Genomic DNA, 23,013 nt, shown 5'->3' with positions numbered 1-23,013 from the left:
GAGAAGCGCATAGCAATGTACTTTACTCCCCAGCTCACAACCTGATTTGTCTTGTTGCAGGAGACAGTCTCTATTGTAAGACTATACAATGTACAGCTGCACACTTCTCCCACCTACAATATCTAGAGGCCAGTGGGCGTTTCGGCACTGACCCTGACTGATTAAAACATTTGAGGTCATTTTTGTAATGACAGTCCCTGCTTCATGGACTTTAGGAACTCAGGAGTAGCTGTACTGGTTACGTACACCTTGTTCACAGGAACCAAGAAGTAGGGACCAGCAGGGTACCCAGGAGGCATTGGAATGGGAGCATTGGGGAATCAGTAAGGTGCACAGGGGCCGTTTAAAAAGAAAATTTAAATTTTTGGATTTAATGGGAGGAACATAAGTATTTGTAGCTTTTAAAATGCAGTCCCTGAACTGAGGTCCTTTGTTTTCTGTAATGTACAGGTCATGGTTGATGGCTCCTAAGCCAGGTTGAATGATAATTTATTTCTCTTCTCTTGAGATTGTGGAGTTGCCAATTACAGAACGGGATGTGGAACGTGAGCATCTGATTCAGCTTAAGAAGTGGAAGGAAGAGTATGGAGAACTGCAATGCAAGTCACCCACCCGTTTGCATGGGGCCAAAGCCATCAGTGACGCTGACCCTGTGGGTCACAAGCCTCTTGTTCACTCCCCGTCCATTATTCTTCCACCCAGTGGCGGCTCTGGAAAAAAGACAAAGGAGCAAAAACAAGAAGAAAAGGAACAAGAAAAGCAGAGAGTTAAGGAGATGAGAGATAGGGAAAAGATGGAAAAGGAGAAAAAGAAGCTAGAAAAGAAAAAGAGTAAAGGAAAAGGTGACCAATCCAATGGGGCTATGAAAGAGGAGAATGGCGGGGAGGGGACCAGAGATCACCGGCAGGAACCGGTACAGCCTTTGTTGGCCAAAGTACCCCAAAAGGACTCTCTCAATGTGCACCAGTCCAGTGAAAGCTTGTGTTCCAAGGAAAGTGAAGACACCTATTTATAGTTTCCACTTGGAGAAATGTTCACTCAAGAATCCTACCGTTCAGTGTGTTTCAGGAGTTCTCCAGCCCCTGTTCTAAAGACCCCTCACACATGCAGCCCTCTCGGTATCAGAAGCAGCATTATGTACATTGGAGACAATAATGCAGGGGCAAATACAAAAACCAGCATTATTACTTGTATAAAATGTATATTTGTGGAATTTGTCTCCCAGGTTCTAAACTCTTTGTACTTCCATAAGTCATCATTGCTCAGAGAATACAAGACCTCCATTGTGTGCTGTCGGGGGGGTGGGGGGGGGGGGTTCATGATGGTAACAGACTGGACTACTTAGAAATACCATCCAGTATAAGCTGCAATGTATGTTGTCTGATAGGAAAATGGGTGCCGACTCTGCACCCTGCTGTCTATTCCATTCCAGATGTTTTGCTGCTGAAAGTGGAACGCCTTCTACTATGCACAACGAGTTTATTGTTTCCTACTTACATGGGACCAACCAGAGAAAGGAAACAGATAGGTTCCCTTCCTCCATCCCACAGACTCTCTTTGTACCAATAAATGGATTAAAGGAGAATGAATTTTGCTCTATATGACCACACAATAGAGTGTCTGTTTAGTTTCTTCACCGGCTTATTAGATCTTGTACAAGAAGAGGAAATCTAAGTTTGCATCTTAGGTCTCTGCAAGAGCTTCTAGGAATGAACTATATGCCCTGAATTATATGACCAACACTATTGCACCCTCCTCCTGATGCTACGAGGGAGGGTTTGTATTCCACAGTGTATTATAGTTACACTAAACACAGCCAAGCAGGAATATTTATTTATCTATCGTATTAGCTCTTGCGAAAATAAAAATAAAATAGTAAAAATAAAAACGCTTGCCAATATTTAGATTCCAATAAATTTGTGGTATTCCTTTTTGCCATACTTGCATTGCTTATTGTGTAAGAGAAAAATCCATGTGTTGGTGAGGTCTAAAGTTCAGGGGTGTCAAATTAACAAAATTGGACAAAGTCACGTGCCAACCTTGATATCTATTGAAGCATGTGTGCAACTTTCCTGGCACTGTTAAAGCGGCATGTGTCCTCCAGCACTGTACACTATGATAAACTATGTCATGTAATAGCAATTTATGCTAAGTATAGGATGGTACAGGGCATGTATAGGATAGGATGGTAGAAGGCAGGGTGAAGAAAAGTTTAGGGAGGGAAGTGTTCACATTACTGCTGCATGTACTCCTTATGTTACATGTACTGCCATACTATGCAGATGGCTGGGCTGCGGCCTAGTATGCTGGCTATTCTATGGCAGGAAGCATCCATAGTCATGGGCAGTATGTGTGGCAGTGATGTGGACGCCAGTAGTATTTGCCCGCATGTTGTATCCATAGTTCACCTTAGGCACCACACTTTTATAGCACCTCTAACCTACCTGTATACAAGCCATCCATAGTGTTCAAAATGGTAATAATGCTCTCCTCTGTAGCCCATGTGGTATTAATGCCCTTAAACCCTGTACCATGACGTACAATTACGTTGTGGTACCGGTAAGAAGATAGAGAGGGGTCACACCATGTACCCGCTCTGATGCGTTCATAGAGAGGCAATCTGTGCTTGTGGCCAGGCAGGGGGTCAGTACTGCAATTAGGGTACAAACACACACACCGTATACGCAGCAAATAGGTTTATACCCTTATGCTGATTCTGGCTTGTGCGCTTATGGGCTCCAGCAGCTCATTATAATTAAGCACTGATTTCAGAGATCAATGCGGTACATAGGTACTGCATTAATCTCTAAGAGAGATCAGTGCAGTTATAAAGTCCCCCAAAGGGGGACTTCAAGTTACAGTAAAAAAAAAAAAAAAAAAAAAAATATATAAAATCCAATTCAGTAAAAAAAAAATTATGAAACATATTTGATATTTGGCAAATAAAAATAAACATATTTGTATTGCCGAATTGCTCGAACTAATAAATGATCACATTCCTGATTGGCCACGGTAAACGGTGTAAGCACAAAATAACACCAAAGTGCAAAATTGCAGATCAAAACGTTGCATATACGCAAGCAAGATACTGATAGAAAGTACAGATCATGGTGCAAAAAATAACATCACAGTGGCTACATAGACCTAAAAATAAGTGTTATGAGGATGGTAGTTTTTTTAATAGGTTTACATTTTTTAAAGCGGTAAAATTAAAATTTATCGTTATCATACTGATCGTTATCATACTGACTTAGATAACATGTCAGTTTTATGATAGGACGAATGGTGTAAACGCTAAAACCAACTGAAATTTGAAAAATAACGCTTTTTTTAAAATATTTTTTACATTTTGCAGCATATTTTATAGAAAAATGAAACCTGTCAATACAAAGTACAACTGGTGTTGCAAAAAAATAAGGGCTCATATGGGTCTGTAGGTGAACAAAATGAAAGCACTGTAGTTTTTTTTCTTTGTGTGTAAAAAACCAAAGTGCAAAAATGAAAATGGTCTGTGACATGAAGGGGATCAGGAAAGAGAAAGGAGAGAAGGGGCGCTTTCTAGTGCAGTAATATGTGTAAAACAAAGGGAGTAAGGATAAGGTGAACAAGTGTACGCTCACCTGGATGAGTTGTGTAAATGAATAGGCACAACTCTTATCGATTGCTCCAATAACACCGCTGCCAGCTCTGGGTTATTCACAGCCAAACTGAGAAATGAAGCAATTAGGAAACACAGAGAGACCCATCAGAGGCCATCTGAGACAGGGATACCCTTTAAGTGATCCAGGCGCAGGTGTAGACATCAGGTGTAGCAGTGCATAGGAGTGAGCGCTTGCCGCCAATCACCAATACACTATGCAATCTTGGACCAAAAATAAAAAAACTAAACAATTTGTTTTGGACCTGTATTAAGTCAGGGCCTGGGGAAGACCCTGACCTAATACAGGGCCAAAATTTTGAATAGGTTTTGGTTTTTGGTCCAAGATTGCATAGTGTATTGGTGATTGGCGACTAGAGCTCACTCCTATGCACTGCTACACCTGATGTCTACACCTGCGCCTGGATCACTTGAAGGATATCCCTGTCCCAGATGGCCTCTGCTGGGTCTCACTGTGTTTCCTAATTAAAGGGATAATAAAGACATGCCTGTTGTAGTTAACCTGACCCACAAATGCTAACGCACATAGAGAGAAAATTTTTATTCTGTGTAACAGACAGGGAGTGTGGACCCGCTGTGCTACTCAACCGTTTTATCTTTGGACCATACCAGGAAGCGTAGTCTAAGTGCCCTCTAGGCCTTTACCCTTTATCCCTCTCTAGGATATAGAAGCTGGACTAGAGGGTACCAGGAGAGTGCAGTACCAGGGATGAGATGAGTATCGTAGTCCGCGAAGGATCAGGGCAAGCGGCTTCAGAGGCTGGTCACAATCCAAGTCGGCAACAAGAGAGACAAATGGTCCAGACAGGAGTCAGGCAATAAGCGGAATCTGAAAAAGAGGCACAGGTCAGAATCCACATAATAGCAGAATTGGAATGCAAAAAATCCAACAATGCTCAGGCAGGAAAGAGCAGGTGGGGCTGGATTGGCAGATGGCAACAAGCTGCCTCTATACATCCAGGCTGCCTGCGCACCCTAGTGGCCAGAGATGATATACTGAACCTTTTCATATAAATATCAATCCACTAAGCTGCTTCTGCTCTATAACATGATGTTGATAGCTTAGGTAGCATTTTCATGGTGACTGGTTCCCTTTAAACTTATGTATGTACAGTAGCTAAACTGTTTTCACAGATCACAGCTCTAATAAAGCCAAACTAAAGAGAAGTCATGGAACAATGACAAAGCAAATAAAATCTGTACTGACTTACATAAGTTGTAAAGTGCTACTATCATGTAACTAAAATTTGTTGATATTCTATGTAGGGATGGTCCGAACCCGAACTCTCGGCAATGATTCCCGCTGTCTGGCCGCTCCGTGGAGAGGGTGGATACAGCGGGAGGACCACCTGGAAAACTGGGGTACAGCCATAGCCATAGGCTGTATCCCAGTTTTCCAAGCGGTCCACCCGCTGTATCCACCCTCTGCACGGCACGGCCAGACAGCGGGAAACTAAATCCGAGCACTCGGGTTCATATGAACCCGAACCTGGGCAGGTTCGGACCATCCTTAATTCTTAATGATCAATGGAGTGTAAATACCAATTAAATGCATTTACATTGTTCACTATGGGAACATACAGCTCTGTTCTAGATGGCTGTTTCAGAACAGTGTGTTTGAGTACAGAGGTATTGCTGTATACAGTTATTTCTCAGGCAGATATGTACATTATTACAGCTGTTGCCACAAGCTGTTCCCCCTCCTGCTCAGGGTGCATCATTTGGCTGGGAGAAGCTGGGTGGGTATTTGAATGAACTGCTTACCATACAGGCCATTCTGACCAAGATGTTGGGAGCAGCGGTTACATGAGGGCACAGACACAATGAACAGTAGGATGGGTTACTTGATCCACCAACAAGCAGGAACAGCTCCCGATGTTTCCTTGTCCACCATCCAGACACAAGTGGCACCTTCATTATACGCCAGTTTCTGTCTGGAACATTTACAGACTATTAGCAAAAGGGAATTTGGAGTTATGCCAAATCTTATACGTTTGGTGTCTATGGACCAGAACCATATTGTCATTACAAAAAATCCAGAATCTGCTTGGGATCTGACCACAGGCCTTGCGGCGAGCATTTCAATCCTGCCTTTCCTGTGGAGCAGTACACTGCCTCCTGCTGGTGTGATGGACTGAGGAGCCATCATATATGACAGTCAGTCGCCCCCCAGTAGTATATGTGCAGGACATGTGTTGCCTCTCGTGACGGGGCTTCCAACTAGCAAGGGTTTCCCAGGAATTAGGGGTGGTCCGAACCGAGTCCGGATCGGGTTCATACGAACCCGAACCCTTGGTAATGATTCCCGCTGTCTGCCCACAGCGGGCGGATCCAGCGGGAGGACCGCCTGGAAAAATGGGATACAGCGATACCCGCGGAGCGGGCAGACAGCGGGAATCCGATGCCGAGCGTTCAGGTTCATCCGAACCTCGGCTAGTTCGGACCATCCCTACCAGGAATGTCTCTGCTAGATTGCATCTTCTCCTTGGCCTGATCAGTCACCATTATTAACAATCAAGCATGTATAGATCAGCTGGATGGCCAGCCTCAGCAACCTACCAGTGTGCAGGATCTACAGGCCCAGCTGCAACATCTGTGGGAAAGTGTACATCAGGATGCCATATGGAACCTGTATCCTCCATGCCATAGTTTTTCTCAATACACTTATTCATTGACTCCAATACTGTAATCACTTTCATATGCAATGCATATGAAAAGTCTTCAGACCCTTAGGCTATATTAACACTTCCCGTGTTCAAAAAGCACGGACGGTGAATCCCTGTACTGGTGTTTCCCTGCACGGCATGATGTATTATTATCACGCCTGGAACTGGGAAACTATTTGAATGATAGCACCGCTGTAATGACACAGCTACACAGTTTAGTCATTACAGTGGCGCGATCATTCAGTTTCCCCTGTCCCAGCATAACATTAATACAACATGCCGTGTGGGGAAACACACCAGTACAGCGATTTACTGTCCGTGCTTTACAGAGCGAACACGGGTAAATGCAGCCTAAGTTTTTTCACATTTTGTGGCCTTATACTTAACTAACAAAAGAATACCAATCATTCCCACATCATTGTGCACTCAGTATTTAGTCCCCCATGTATTACTGTAGAGATGGTATTGGGCAGCTGTTGAGAAGTGCCTGGTTTCCTTCAGATATAACACTTAGAATCAGGGCTGTGGAGTCGGAGTCGGAGCTAGTTTTGGCTGGAGTCAGAGTTGGAGTCGGAAAAAATTTACCGACTCCGACTCCAGCTTTAAATAAAATCTTCGAACTGGCCCTATTACATAAGGGTGGTCGGGGAATATATCAGTAATAGGACACTGGCCCTATTACATAAGGGTGGTCGAGGAAAAGTTCAGTCATTATTTGGCAGTTTGTTTCCGAGCTGGAAGAGTCCATTGTGTAGGGGGAGATCTGTGCTGTTGTCTTCCTGGATGCTGGATGACTGTATATGAGCAGCAGTGTAATATGAAGATATCCTGTGTAATATAGAGGAGGAAGAGCTGTAACCTCTGTCCTCAGTGTGGTGTTTTTCTTCAGTGTTTTATGGCTGCAGCTGTGTGTGTGTGTGCTATGGCTGCAGAAGGCTGTGTGTGTATGCTATAGCTGCAGCAGGCTGTGTGTATGCTATGGCTTTAGCTGTGTGTGTGTGTGTGTGTGTGTGTGTGTGCTATGGCTGCAGCAGGCTGTGTGTGTGTGTGCAATGGCTGCAGCTGTGTGTGCTATAGCTGCAGCAGGCTGTGTGTGTATGCTATGACTGCAGCTGTGTGTGTGTGCTTTGGCTGCAGCAGGCTGTGTGTGCGCATGTGCTATGGCTGCAGCAGGCTGTGTGTGTGTGCAATGGCTGCAGCTGTGTGTGCTATAGCTGCAGCAGGCTGTGTGTGTATGCTATGGCTGCAGCTGTGTGTGTTTGTGCATGCTTTGGCTGCAGCAGGCTGTGTGTGTGTGTGTGTGTGTGCGTGCATGCTATGGCGTGCCCCCACACCCACAGTGACCCCTCCATATCACTATGTGTGACCCCCTCACTATCACTATGGATGACATCTATATTACAGGTATCTGGCATTGTTAGCAGTGTTTCTGTGTGTATGGTGAATACTTAGTTAGAAACATAGAAGATTGTCAGCAGAAAAAATACCACCTGCTCCATCTAGTCTAGTTGTGAGTTGTTCAGGACATGGAGGCTGGAGACTGGCTGCATCCACTGCACACAGGAGAAGCTGCTTTATATCTTTCCTTATTCCCTCAGAAATTGCCCCAGGATCATGTAGGACATTAGGGAGAAGCTGCTGAGCCAGTGTGATAAATAACTCCCCTGGTATATGACCGGCCATTTATGAAGGAGCAGGAGTCGGGAGTCGGTCCTGATAAAATTCAGGAGTCGGAGTTCGAGTTGGAGCTGCGGCTTACCGACTACACAGCCCTGATTAGAATTGAGCCCAAAAAGGTCAATCATGGTTTCATCTGCCCAGAGAACCTTGTCTCTCACAGTCTATAAGTTCTTTAGGTGTTTTTGCAAACTCCAGACAGGCTGTCATGTGTCTTCTACCGAGGAGACTCCTGCCCGGTCACTCTGTCATAAAGCCCAGATTAGTGGAGGCTGCAGTAATACTATAAAATTTTTTACAAAGTTTTTTTTTTTAAACTGAATTAAATATCCTTTTTTAATGCATTATCCAAAGTTAAAATACACCCATAAAAACATGGGGGAAAAGACAACTAATAAGATGCCCAGGGTATATGTCACATAATACAAGCAGTATCAGGAAAATGATAATATGTTTACAAAATAAATAACGTAATGATGCGTTTACACAGGCAGATTTATCTGACAGATCTTTGAAGCCAAAACCAGGAACAGACTATAAACAGGGATCAGGTCATAAAGGAAAGACTGGGATCTATCCTCTTTTCAAATCCATTCCTGGCTTTGGCTTCCAAAATCTGTCAGATAAATCTGTCTGTGTAAACGCATCCTAATTCTAGACAATAATATTAACTGAACAATATATTGAGTGATACTAATATAGAAAATCAATATAGGGTGTGGGGTAGGGATACACCAAAAGACAGTACTTTTAGTAAAATATTGCTAAAGTGCATGTGCAGACCGTAATGCAATACTATAATAGTAAATCTATTGCACAATAAAGCGACTCAAAGTGAAATCAGTAATACTATTCATGCTGTCGATGTAACAAGTAGGGAGAGATCTGTCATCATTTGATGATCAACATTTGGTTATTATGTAAACCAAAATTTGGGTGGGTGCATCTGCTCAATACCCATAGTGTGCCGGCTGCCATCTGCTGCTGCCGCCAGAGATGATGCCAATACTAGATGTATAACCCCCTAGATGTATAAAAAACAGTGACTGCTGCATTAGTAATTAACTGTAGAAAATCTGCAGATTACAGTGCCCGCGTTGTTTAGGCATTACTGTCCGAAATCCGACTAAAATGAAAACTCTGGTGCAGCTGGGGGGTGTGGGAACATAACAAAGAATAATACTTACCCCTCCCGGTTCCCCCACAGAGCAGTATCACCGCTCCCAAACCCCAACCGCCTTCTGGATCTCCCTGTCCTGCAGTGTCACGACCCGGGCTCAGGAATGCCGGCTCAGCCAGTCAGTGACTGGGACAGGACACCGCTGCAGTCACTGATTGGCTGAGTGGACCCTTCCTACACCAGAACCAGGGAGAACCTAGAGCCTGGTAGCGGTCAAGGAGCCCGTCATGTGACACTGCGGGGGCAAGAGGACAGGTAAGTGTATACATTATTATGTTCCCGCAAACCCCTGCCTGTACCGGAGTTTTCATTTTGGCCTGACTTCTCCTTTAAGGGTATGCTCACACATAACAAGTCTGCAGTGAATTAAACGGTGCGCATATTGTAGCAAATCTGCCGAGATACTCATTACCATAGGAGGACTGTCAGTGAGCCAGGATCCAAAGAAGCAGACGGGAGTGCGCCAGAGGAACGGGAGCAGGTAAGTATGGCGTCTTTATTACTTTTACCGGCCTGGCATGGAAATAGAAAGCTGCCAAGCTGGAAGTAAAGTCCGCTGCGAGAATACAGAGCCATAGACTCTACTGGTAACTGGATTTGCTGCAATATGCGCAGTGTGAAATCCGCTGCCAAATCATTGCATGTAAATGTATCTTAAAGGGAAACTATCAGCAGGTTAGACTAATCTACCCTACTGATATGTCCCTATTGCACCCCCGGCGCTGGGGATGGAGGTAAGTTTATTACTTTTATCCTTGGAGCAGTTTCCAGGGGTTATCCAGCTCTACAAAACACGGCCACTTTCTTCCACAGACAGCACCACTCTTGTCTCCAGTTCAGGTGCGGTTTGTAATTAGGCTCCATTCACTTCAGTGGAGCTGAGCAGCAAAACCTGCCCCCAAACTGGAGACAAGAGTGGGGCTGTCTGTGGAAGATAGTGGCCATGTTTTTGTAGCGCTGGATAACCCTAGTAAGGCGGTTTGGTGCACTGGGGGAGGGGCTACTGCAAGCAGTGCACCAATCCAGCCCGCCCCCCGCCAGCCCATAGGCCTGGGCTATCCACAGTCCGCAGCTTATTCTGCCCCTATGACAGTACCCGCGGCTGAGGCTTATACCAGTACATCACGTATCATCGTTATCAGCCGCTCAGCGATCCGCTCAGGCCCCGCCCCTTCCCGTGTAGTCTGATCACGTGGGCGCTCGGTCTCTTCTCAGTTAAAGGCGCCGCTCCCTGCAGTGTACGCACTTACACACGGCGCGTTAGGTCTCTTCTGTTCTATGGATTCTGAGCGTATGCTACAAGCGTCCTACTCCTCGCTGCGCCCCTATTACTGCTAATACGTGTGTGACACTGACAGCCCTGGGAGCGTGCCTGTGTTGTCAGCCAGCGCCTCTTAGCCCCGCCCCTCTCCCCCAGCTGCCGTCCAGGAGCCCCGCCCCCGCCACGCTTGTCCTGCCTCTCGGAGCTCACGCTGGATCGGGGTCTCCCCACCACCATGGACCTGCAGCTGCTGGAGCACCGGGTGCGGGTCACCAGCATTGACAAGTCCGGACTCTGGTTCTACACTCACCCGATCGTCAAGTTGTTGTTCCTGCGGCACCGTACGAGGTAAGTGCCGGGAGGCTGAGCGTGCTGACGGGAGCATCCTCTCCGGTGTCCGTACCGACCATAGCCCTGTAATACTCATATATATATAGCACATGTATACACCTGTCTGCCGCCCCAGCTGCTTGTCACTCCTGCCTGGAGGGGAGCACTACAACTCTCACTATGTTCTACTGCCAAGGCATGATGGGAGTTGTAGTGCTGCAGCTGTATAGCCACAGGTAATGTACATGCTGGTGCCCAGGGGACATAGAAGTATACCTGTGTGTATCATCAGTAATATATATATATATATATATATATATATATATATATATATATATATATATATATATATATATGACTTCCCACAATCTCTATGCAGCTGGCCAGTTTTTATATTGAGCAGTAAAACTTTAGGACCCTGGGCAGATCCTGGAGGGGCAGAGGGTGATGTCTCCCCAAGCCTGGGCATTGCATCATGTCACCCTCCACATGCTGGGCTGCAGTGTAATGGGCTGGTAGTTACTGATATGATTCCAGATCTCCGCCAACCACAGTAGAAACAACTTACAATGGCCTCAAGATACAAGATTTTCAACATACATTGGTCCTTTCTGCACCATCGTAACTTGAAACCAGCCTCAACACACATCATACAATGTCAGTCAGTCAGGATCTGCGGAACATGTGAATAAGTAGATGATCAACCAATGAATCTGGCCATTTTACTGGTAAAACCCCAGTATTAGTGAACACACACTGAATAGCGCCTCTCTACAGTACAGTGTGATACTACATGTCCTGTGCTGCCCCTTACCTGGGCCAGGATGAGTTGCTCCTTTGGGCACCAGGTGAGGGCGGCTTCATTTTATATTTCTGGGACCCTGTGTGACCTGTACAGGACCCTAAAGGCCCTATTTCATGGAACTTTTTCGAACGATTATCGTTCATATAATCGTTCAAACGACCGCTCGTTAACGATATTCGCTCTGTGGAATAGCTGTAAACGAGCGAACGACAACAGCGAAATCGTCGTTGAGTCGTTCACTATTTTTTTTCAACATGTCGAAAAAAAATCGTTGGTCTTTCAACAATAATTCGCTAATCTTTTCGTTGAATAAAAAATCTTTCAGTCGTTTTTGAAATGTCTACCTACATTTCCCCACGTTTTAAACGACCATGTAATGAGCGCAAAAAAATCGTTACACTACAGATATCATTCACGTTCCCACACGTATTATGTGTTATCGTTCACTTAAAAAAATCGTTAAGTGCTCGTTAACGAGCGGTCGTTGGAGCGAGTCTATGAACGATAATCGTTCCGTGAAATAGGGCTATAAAAACACTCCAGTCCTCTACATAGAAAGTAATTTAGAGTCTCCTGTAGCTGTTATATGTAAGGACTTACTATATCCCTAATAGTTAGCTGCTTATTTCAATTTCAATTTTTTTTTTTCTTATTTTAGGGGCTTCAGAACCAATTACCAGTTTTCCATAGAATTTTGGCTTCAACATACAATGGTCGTCCTGGAACCAATTAATATCGTATGTTGAGGGATTACTGTACAGTCGTCCCTCAACATACGATATTAATTGGTTCGAGGGCAACCATTGTATGTTGAGACCAAAACGCTATGGAAAACTGGTAATTGGTTCTAAATCCCCCAAAATTAAGAAAAAATGTAAAGGAAAATAAGCAGCTAACTAATATGGATACATCAAGTCCTTACATGTAACGGTCAGGGAGAGCTACTGGAAGCTGTAAATTACTTTCTGTGTTGAGGACTACTGTAGTTGTTTTTGTTTTTTACATGTTCCGCAGATCCCACTACCCATAGCATTGTATGTTGAGTCTGGTCTATAGTTACGATAGTCCAGAAAGTAAGATTGTATGTTGAAAATCTTGTATCCTGAGGTCATTGTAAGTTGGGGGATCACTGTATAAGATATTAGAGGCAAACAGTATGGTAGATGAGTGACAGAGTGAGGGGGATCTCCCACCAGGGCAGAATAGATCTGGGATCATTACACTGTACAGAACTGGTGACCTGATGATTCCCTGAATAACACCAGATCCCAAAGTAAGTTCCTCTTTCTCCATATTCTGGTATATAAGTGTTTTTGGCTTACTTGTTTCTGTGTTCTGGATGTGATGGTTACATCAGCGACTGTTTTATCTCTACCAGATGCAAGTTTTTCAGTTTGACAGAGACCCCGGAGGATTACACCCTGATGCTGGACGAGGAAGGCTTTGCAGGTACAGTTACTTCACTATTCTCTAGTATCACCAGCCTCAACACATACATGATGACAAATACATGATGTAACCTATACGTGCTGTGTGCTAAGTGTGTGACACGTGTGCAATCTCCACACTCTTGTGTGTGACGTTATGTGTCTCTAAGTATAAAGGGATAATCCAATGACTCTTATGGCCAATATTGTTGGAATAGATTCTTTACAAGTGGCAGTAATGTGATAATCTGCATAGCCGTCCGCTGCTGCTGGAGCCATTACAGTCCCTGGCTATAATATATTAAGAGCAATGATCCCTCTAAGCTTCAGCCACTTCTGAGCTGAATGGTAAGAGAGCGGAACAATGTTCAGTAGTCTAAAAGCTAATGTAGCATAGCAAATAAAATATAGTGATGGGTAGTCATCCCCTGTAGGTAACGGCACAATAGTAGGCCCTGCCACTAGGTAGTAATCCCCCCTGGTAGTTAGCAAAAGTAGGGCCCCCAAAGTATGGAGCAACCTCTTGTGGCCATGCAGCTTAGAGAGGTTGTCCAGCAAAAATCTTTTTCTTTCAAATTAACTGCTGTCAAAAAGTTATATAGATTTGTAATTTACTTCTATTAAAAAATCTAAGAAATTCCCATACTTATTAGCCGCTGTATATCCTGCAGGAAAAGTTTTATTTTCAGTCTGACACAGTGCTCTTTGCTGACATCTCTGGCCGAGATAGCACTGTGTCAGACCGAAAATGGAACATTTCCTGCATGACGTATAGTAGCTGATAAGTATGGGAAGGCTTTAGATTTTTTTAATCGAAGTAAATTACAAATCTATATAACTTTCTGACACCAGTTGATTTGGACAACCCCTTTAAAGGGAGCACTGATTAATGGTATGTGCACACTGAGGTCACCCACCGCAGATTCTGCAGCTCGCCCCTGCTCACAGCCACGCACATCTCCCCCTTTGCCAAAGACTCCATTCTATGCACAGGAAGATTCTGCCATCCACCCGAAGAATGAACCCATTCATTCTTCAGGCGGATGACTGAATCTGCCTTACCATAGAATGGAGTCTATGGCATAGGCGGAAATACGGGTGGAGTGGAGAGGTGGGTGATCCGCCTGGATTTCTCAGTGTGCACGTACCCTAACAGTGTGGTGATTGTGCACAGGTTTTGTAATAGTACAACTGGGATAGTATATTTTACCCAAGTTGTGAAATAAATTAAAGGGGTTATCCAGCACTACAAAAACATGGCCACTTTCTTCCAGAGACAGCACCACTCTTTGGGTGTAGGTTTTGCAACTTAGTTCCATTGAAGTGAATAAAGCTAAAGAGTGGTGATGTCTCTGGCAGAAAGTGGCCATGTTTTTGTAGCACTGGATAACCCCTTTATGGTGCGTTCACACCTACAGGATCTGCAGCAGATTTTCTGCATCCAATTTCATTTAAATAACTGAACACAGCATCAAATGTGCTGCAGATCCTGTAGGTGTGAACGCACCCTTAAGAAGCAAGTAAGTAGTTAGTACATTGCTGGAGTGATCATATAACCTTATTAAGGGTGCGTTTACACAGAAAGGTTTATCTGACAGATTTTGGAAGCCAAAGCCAGAAATGGATTTGAAAAGAGGAGAAATCCCAGTCTTTTCTTTATGACCCGTTCCCTGTTTATAGTCTGTTCCGGGTTTTGACTTCAAAGATCTGTCAGATAAATCTGTCTGTGTAAACGCACCATTAAGCCCCGGCCTAAAATCTGCTGAGCCTACAGATTGTTATTGTGCCACTGTGCTAACCTTAAATTTATCCCATGCTGTTCAGTGTTTTTTGGCTACTAGTAAACAGGATACAGGAACTTTAGTATAAACAGAAATATGCCAATTGAGCACATATTCATGGATGAACAATTTTGTCTAATAAATGTAAAGGGAGTTCACCACTTTTGGTGGATTTACCTAATGTTCTTTGTGAAGTATTCCACTTTGTTTGCATCCCTCCATTTCCTGCAGAATAAATGATTGGTAATACCCAGTAGCTGATCTTATGTATGACCATATAACACATTAAAGGGGTTATCCAGCAATACAAAAACATGGCCACTTTTCCCCCTACTGTTGTCTCCAGTTCAAGTGCAGTTTGCTATTAAGCTCCATTTACTTCAATGGAACTGAGTTTCAAAACCCCACCCAATCTGGAGACAACAGTAGGGGGAAAGTGGACATGTTTTGGTAGTGCTGGATAACCCCTTTCATTGTGACACTCAGCTCTGTTTCCTGATCTTTCTCAAAATTTTCCTCTAGGATGTTTCAAAGGTGTAGGTGTGTGAATGAAGCATCTGGCTGGCGATATGGTGGCTGGCAGGACGGTGTACATGCTGTTATGCACATGGTGCATGTTCTGTATTTTTTACCAGCTGTAAGTTATTGGCAAGGGGTTGGTTTATAGTCAAGGTAATTCTTTTGTTCAGCTCCTGTTAAAAAAAAAAAAAAAAGTATATAAAGTGCTTAGAAGGCAGTCTTGTATGCACAGTAAGGGGTTAATATGATTAGATCCGGTGTCCCTTCACAACACATGAGGAATGTTCCTACTGGAAATCTGAATTGGGCAGGGAAGTGGATAGGAAATGTGCCAGGAAGGAAACCAGGACGCCCAGTGCTATTATAATGGTTCCAGTGAGTTGGCTCGACAAGCATGTTCTTGCAACTCTCCCACGTGAGCCAGTGAGGCCGTAAGACATTAGCATCGACATGCTTGAGTATCTGTAGCAGTCGATTACGGACACCTTGAAAGTGTGACTTAGCACTCATTCATTGTTACGTCTGATTCCTATATTGATAAGTGTGAATCCCTAGGATTTTATTACATTTAGTCCATGAAGTGAATGGGCCTCTTGGTATCAAGAATATTGCAGCGTTTGTCACCTTTAGGATCTTTGTTAGGATATCCGTCTGTTTGGAGCATTTATTGCTTCGTGTAATGCAGGGGGAGATATTTAACGTTTTCTTTTTTAAATATCTTGTCTTCAGCTATGAAGAGAGACGGGGGGCACACAGGGCTGAATAGTTACCATGACATCTGTACAATGCCAGAAGAGTCTAGGGCGCCTCTTCTATTCTAATTAGATCTGTGTTGTAGAACTCTCTCATTTCTATTTTTCTTTTAACATTTGTATTCACATCATGTTCAATGTAATACAACGTCCAATACATGTAATGCCAAAATACACACATACAAAAGGATTCTATCTATCTATCTATCTATCTATCTATCTATCTATCTATCTATCTATCTATCTATCTATCTATGCCTTGCAGTCCCTATTTTTCCCTTTTTTCCCTCTTGGACATCAGTAACACCAGATACGTCTAGGTGCTGTTTATCCTCCCTCTCTAGTAAGAGCACAGCTACTTTCTTTCAAAAACAGCACCACCCCTTTTCCCAGGTTGTGTGCGGTATTACAGCTCAGCTCCATCCATGTCAGTGGAAAGATTATCGGCCATTATAGCCGATAATCGCCCCGTGGAATAGAAGGCAACAATCAGCCGACATCGTTCATGACGGCTGATAGTTGCAGTCGTTTGTATTTCAAGCATGTTGAAAAACAAACTACTGTGATAGCAGCGATCTGCTGCCGCCTCTATGTGGAATAGGAGTGGCGGCAGCAGACCGCCACTATCCTCATTGGGCTGCCCGGACGATCTAGCGATCACCTGGGAAGCTCCCTGTGGCCCCTCTCGCACTCACCCGCTCGCTGCCACAGCGTGTAGTAGCGGCGGCAGCGAGCAGGGAACGAGGAGCAAACGAGTGCTGACAGTGCTCGTTTGCTCTTCACAGTCGGCCCGTGTAATACGGCCTTGAGCTGCAAAACCCTTACCCAAAGACAAGGTGCTGCTTCTGGAAGAAAGCAGCCATGGTTTGTACGCCTGGATAAGATACTCCTTTGCTGTGCTTACCAGTCCCACCAAATGGGATTTGGGGATGCTAGATGTGGATCATATTTGTGCTAATGAACATATGTGGGTCTAGGATTTGCATTTTTACCATCTTATACATTTCTGGACCCCATAGCATTCTGGTCATGTAGTATAATCAGAGCTCGACAGTACATAGACTTTCCTCTCAGCTAGGATAAAATATATACACCCCGGTAAGTTTTACTGCACACAAAAAAAAAAAAAACTTCTCATTTTATCTTATTTACACCATCTTCTGCCTGCAGGGAAGGGATATGGTCGCCAGCTGTCTAAAGTTGCGGTTACACGAAACGATTATCATGCGAATTCGCACGATAACGATCGAATTCGAACGATAATCGTACGTGTAAACGCTGCGAACGATCAAACGACAAACGAGAAATCGTTCATTTTGATCTTACAACATGTTCCAAAATCGTCGTTCGCAAAAAATTCGCAGATCGTTCCGTGTAAACAGTCGTTCGCCGATTTAACCAATGTGTGAGATAGGCTTAAGCGATCACAAAACGATCGCAGAGCAAATTTCCGTACCATATATCGTACCGTCTAAACGCTGACTGTTGTGAAAAAAAAAATCGTTACTCCGACATCGTTAATCGTACGATCGGGCCAATTATCGTTTCGTGTAAACGCACTTTTACTCTGTCAGGACTGCCTCCCTTCTTTAGCTGACTAAGGTTAGACCGTATCTAGAGTAGGTCATACTGTCTAGTTCAGTGGATTTAAACACTGTCCTAAATAAACTTGTGTGACTCCTGGGGAAACAATTGCTCTGAATGCTTCTTCCTGTATCGAGGCCTATCTGACTTCTAGAGTTTTCCCCAAGATTTCCCACACTCTGGGGTGACAGTTGTGCCATGTTATACAGTTTCTAGATTAAATTATTGCTTCTTTAAGGGGTTGGCCAGTTCATTTGTTTTTATTATTCATTTAATAAACTTGCCCTGCCTAGCCCTTCTAAACTCTAATTGGCTTCTATTGCCAATTCCGTGTAGTTTTAGGGTTCCCCGGGTCATTTACTTAACAGAATGACGTCACTGACCCGGGGCCCGACTTTTTTTTACTAGTTTAAAAAGCCCCACCCTATACACGGAGCATCAGGGACGCAGCCCCGGCAGCCGTGACGGCTGGGCATAAGAGTCCATCTATGTGTACAGGATCTGCCGCAGAGATCAGCGTAACCAAATGATTAAACACAGTATAGAATCTGAAGGTTCAAATATGCTGCAGATCCTGTACATGTGAATTGTATTTTTCACGAAAATAAAATTTCTTACAAATTAATTGGCTCCAAAAAATGCCAGAGATTTGTAATTTATTTCTATTTAAAAAAAATCTCCAGTCTTCCAGTACTTATCAGCTGCTGTATGTCCGACAGGAAGTGGTGTATTCTCTCCAGTTTGACACAGTGCTCTCTGCTGCCACATCTGTCCATGTCAGGAACTGTCCAAAGCAGCAGCAAATCCCCAAAGAAAACCTCTCCTGCTCTGGACAGTTCCAGACATGTACAGAGGTGGCAGCAGAAAGCACTGTGTCAGGCTGGAAAGAATACACCACTTCCCGCAGGACATACAGCAGCTGATAAGTACTGGAAGAATTGAGATTTTTTTTTTTTTTTAATAGAAGTAAATTATAAATCTCTGGCACCAGTTGATTTGAAAGAAAACATTTTTTAGTGAACTACCCCTTAAATGTAGAAAAAACTAAGGAAAGAGTGAATAGCAAATAATATTGTTGTCCGTATTTATATAATTGTCATTATTTTCTGTTTGAGCCGCCCTGCAGCTTTTTTCCCTATACATGTAAAGCCCATCTGACTTAGCAAAGCTTCACCCTGTCAGCAGTTTTACAGAGGACAATGAAGGGAATCATCCCGTGTATTCTCTGCAGGATTTCTGGAATAATGTTTCAGGAACATGCACTAAATCCTGCAGACTGACAACTAGTGTGTTTTTTTTTTTTTCCTCCTGTTTATTTTGACTGTTCATTTCTAGGTTTAGTATATTTAAAGGAGTTGTCCAGCACTACAAAAACATGGCCGCTTTCTTCCAGAGACAGCAACACTCTTGTCTCTAGCTCAGGTGCGGTTTGCAATTAACCTCCATTCACTTCAATGGGACAGAGTTGCAAAACCTGCTCCCAAACTGGAGACAAGAGTGAGGCTGTCCCTGGAAGAAAGTGACCATGTTTTTGTAGCGCTGAATAACCCCTTTAATAATGCAGATACCACTTCCATTAAATGTCTGTTACCTATTCCTCCTCCAAGGTATAATACCAGTCTGGACAAATTTTACTGAATTTAGGGAGACACTGAGTTACACTATGTAAGATTGAGGTCATGTAACCCAGTTGTGGCATGTTTCATAGGCAATTTCACCTAAGCTTATATTAGATCCAAAAAGATAGTGAGGTATATAGGAAATCCCTATTTCTCTCCTCCCTGTCCGACCTGTTCTGCATAGCGGCAAACAAAGCATGCAGCAAGCGTTGTGCAACCAGGATGTGGGAACCCTGCTATGGACTACAACAGTAGTGCCCATCTTTCTTCTAGTAGCAGCAATATCCCTCTTCTTTCATTGATAGTACCTGAAGGTTCTTTTCCTGTTCCCCCAGTTTTGGGCTCTATTACACAAGACGATTATCGTGCGAATAATTGTTATATCGTTCAAATTTAAGCCATAATCGTGTGTGATTGCAGGCAACAATCGAAAAACCGTTCGTATGTCGTTAATTGTTGATTTACCTAAAATTATCGTTAATCGTTTGCTAATTGTTCGCTAATCGTTCGCTAATTTCTTTGCTCAAGTTCTGCATTTGTTCACTAATCGTTCAGTCTAATTGCTCATTGTTTTTCTGGGATCAGAAGGAATAAACGATCACAGTAACGATCATAGTAACTAACGACCATCGTTCTGTGTAATATGGGGAACGATTTCAGGTTAACTATAAACAATCTTGTTTGCGATTGTTTATCGTTAATCGTTAAAAATCGCTCCGTGTAATAGGACCCTCAGTGTGAGTGTGGCCCCTCCATCCCAATAATACTAGAAGGCCCCACCCCATTAGTAATAACACTTATTACCTATGTCGAGTCATACGGAGACGGAGTTAGATGCAGTTACAGGTCCTGTGCATGAAAGCATCCAGCTTCTAGATTTATGTATTTCAAGGTCTAATGATTAGGGGCCTGGTTGTATCCAGCCCTGCTATAATGTATTGTAGGCAGGACCATAAGATTGCAGGGAAGTGTTTCCAGGGATGTGTGTTTGCTTTCCCACTCAATAAACCTATCTTTATAGAATGATTATATTGATTGTGTCTAACGAAGATCTGTATTTGGCAGAATTACCGCCGTCAGATTTTCTACATGTGGCAGAGAATACTTGGAGAGTCCTGAATGTGCTGTCCAACGGAATCCAGACGGGAGGTGTCACAAAGATTGCAAAGTCTGTCATTGCTCCGCTGGCAGAGCACAATGTCTCTGTTCTGATGCTGTCCACGTACCAGACTGACTACATTTTGGTAAGACAGTGAATAATGTGACTAGTGTCGTGTAGCTTATGTGACAAATATTCAGTTAATTTATTGCTGTTTCTGCTTTGATTTAATATAATCAGCAGTCAGATCACACATGGAATACAGAAAGTAAGTATGGCAAGATGTTTCCATGCCACTCATTCCAAGGCAGCCACCCCGGCACGCATAAGAAAAGCTACCTTGGAGTGAGAGACACAGTAACATCTTTCCGTACTCTGTGGTGATTTTGCTATTCAGATGGAATTGGATCATGATAAGCAAAGGAACACAGTAATGAGGAACATTTTCCTTCCGTCCAGCTTTGGTATATTAAAGCGATTCTGTACCCACCATCTACCCCCCCCCCAACCTGCTTGTACCTTTGGATAGCTGCTTTTAATCCATTATCTGTCCTGGGGTCCGTTCAGCAGGTGATGCAGTTATTGTCCTAAAAAAAACAACAGCTTTTAAACTTGCAGCCCTGGGCCTGTGACGCCTCTCTGTCCCTCCTTCCCGCCCTCCCCATCATAAGCAATGCCCCAGGCAGGATTTCTCCTGTTCATTACCTGCCTGACACTGCACATTGGCCCTAATCACCCAGCACATGTGCAGTGTTCAGACAAGCAATAATTAGGGGAAATCCTGGCCAGGGGCATTCCCAATGAGGAGGAGGGACGGAGAGGCGGTGCAGGCCTAGGGCACAGGTACTCTAGGCCACGCCAATTTGACACAGGGCTGCAAGTTTAAAAGTTGTTTTTTAGGACAATAACTGCATTACCTGCAGAACGGACCCCAGGACAGATCTTGGAGTAAAAGCAGCTATCTTAAGGTACAAGTGGTTTGGGGGGCAGGGCAGATTGTGGGTACAGAGTCGCTTTATATGGTCATTTCCACTCTGTGACTGTTTTGCTGATACTATAGGATCAGTATAGTACTGTTTAAAGTACTGATGCATTGGTTTGTAGTGACTGTATACAGAAAGAACCTGCCTCCCGTGCCATGAGAGTGCTGCACAAGGCTGAGAGGAGAGAAGCGTGTGCCACATTCTGCAACAAACCAAAAAAGTTGGAAAAATGACAACATTTCCTCTGTCTTTCTCTCTTGCTCGCTTTTCATGACTTTATTTACCAGTCTTCCACATGTTAAGAAAAGTGGAGCAGATACTTTATAGATCTTTCTTACTCTTATGACACCTGATGGCTGATTTACATGGTCACCAATATTTTGTAAAGTAGAAGTGTGTGACTTTTATAAAATTTGTGTTTTTTGTTATACATTTTACCTGCTGTATTACGGTACTGCCTTTCCATACTGTAGCAGTTTTTTTTGCATGTTTGTAACTCCATCTTGAAAAGCCATAACTCTTATTTTTTCATATTCCACACAGACACTGTCCATTTTTGCAGGATCAATTGTACTTTTTAAAAATGCCCCTTATTTCACCATAAAATGTACTGTGAAGCATAAAGAAGAAAAATAAAAAAAAAAGAAATTTTGTAACTTTTGAGGGATTTTGCACTGTTCACTTTACAGTTAAACTGATATCTTTATTCTGCTGGTAAAATTACAGCGATATACAATTGATATCATTTTAGTTAGATTTTACTGCTTTATTCTGTTTAAGTTTTAGATCTTTTAAAGCTTCTTTTTCTGACCCCTATAACTTTTTTGTCTCTGGAGCTACATGATGGCTCATCTTGACCTGTACTTTTTACCAAGGTGTCAATTGGACTTTCTGATTGCTTTTTAGTACATTTTCTTTTGAATTTCATTTCACCAAAAATGAGATTTTTTTTTTGCATTTTTTTTTTTCCTCCTTACACTGTTCACCATGCGGGATCTTTAACAGTATATGTATATAGTCTATACATTTCCACAATACCAAATAAGTTCACACTATAATTCTAGAAAATCATATTTTACAGACTATGGCCCAGATTTATTCAAGTGTGTAGAATAGAAACTGGTGTAAACAGCAACCAGTCCCAGCTCGGCTTCAATTGTACTACAGCTGAGCTGTGATTGGCTGCTGAGGGTAGTTTACCAATATCTATATAAATTTACTGGAGATAATTGATTAAAGAGACAAGAAGGAATGCGAACAGTTAGCAGACGATCCCTGCCGTATATTAGGTTTATCCAGACATATGGCTTTTTAACTTTACTGTCTAACTACTTCACTATGTCTTCTGTAGGTTTCCTGTTATAAGGGCAAAGGGCAATTTAAAATCCGGAAAGCTGAAACTGGTGAATAATTGTCAGCTTAAGGTTAATAAGATTTCTAGAGAATTTACTGTTACACTTACTAAGATGTCGCTTTGCCTGGAGAAGAGGGCAAGTTTTTAGAATCAAATCAACAAGACATACAAAAATTTCTTTATTTCTTAAACTTCTTAATACAGTTTATGTTTAGGACTTTATATTTAGAAAGTGTTGAATTCTGTGGTTTTACATATTGGGACATAATTTTTTTCTTGACAAAATGAACAGATGTGCTATTGTCTGGATAACCTGTG

At 43.1% G+C, this 23,013-nt stretch overlaps 2 protein-coding genes and 1 long non-coding RNA gene across 4 annotated transcripts in view; 2 read left to right on the top strand and 1 right to left on the bottom strand.

The window, feature by feature from the left end:
* The window catches only part of TBC1D10A (TBC1 domain family member 10A), a 44,680-nt gene extending 43,373 nt beyond the window's left edge, over positions 1-1,307 (top strand). The window contains exon 9 of the mRNA XM_069961472.1: positions 509-1,307. Within this exon, the coding sequence (XP_069817573.1) occupies positions 509-1,015 (507 nt within the window). The 3' untranslated portion in view covers positions 1,016-1,307. The remainder of the gene's footprint in view (positions 1-508) is intronic.
* A 2,846-nt stretch (positions 1,308-4,153) lies between these two features.
* On the bottom strand, positions 4,154-10,399 carry LOC138785474 (uncharacterized). Its single transcript, XR_011362111.1, has 3 exons — positions 10,278-10,399; positions 5,423-5,592; positions 4,154-4,487 (listed from the first exon to the last, which is right to left on the bottom strand). It is a non-coding gene; the product is annotated as an uncharacterized lncRNA (long non-coding RNA).
* A 16-nt stretch (positions 10,400-10,415) lies between these two features.
* The window catches only part of CASTOR1 (cytosolic arginine sensor for mTORC1 subunit 1), a 35,539-nt gene continuing 22,941 nt past the window's right edge, over positions 10,416-23,013 (top strand). Inside the window, exons 1-3 of one of the 2 annotated variants that reach the window (XM_069961470.1) lie at positions 10,416-10,790; positions 12,956-13,026; positions 20,325-20,503. In XM_069961470.1, coding sequence (XP_069817571.1) covers positions 10,678-10,790; positions 12,956-13,026; positions 20,325-20,503 — 363 coding nt within the window. In that variant the 5' untranslated portion in view covers positions 10,416-10,677. The remainder of the gene's footprint in view (positions 10,791-12,955; positions 13,027-20,324; positions 20,504-23,013) is intronic. The other variant, XM_069961469.1, reaches the window with a different exon arrangement.

This window comes from Dendropsophus ebraccatus, chromosome 3 (assembly GCF_027789765.1).
Source record: "Dendropsophus ebraccatus isolate aDenEbr1 chromosome 3, aDenEbr1.pat, whole genome shotgun sequence".
NCBI lineage: Eukaryota > Metazoa > Chordata > Amphibia > Anura > Hylidae > Dendropsophus > Dendropsophus ebraccatus.
The sequence above is the reverse complement of the archived record's forward strand: the minus strand, read 5'-3'. Positions and strand labels throughout refer to the sequence as shown.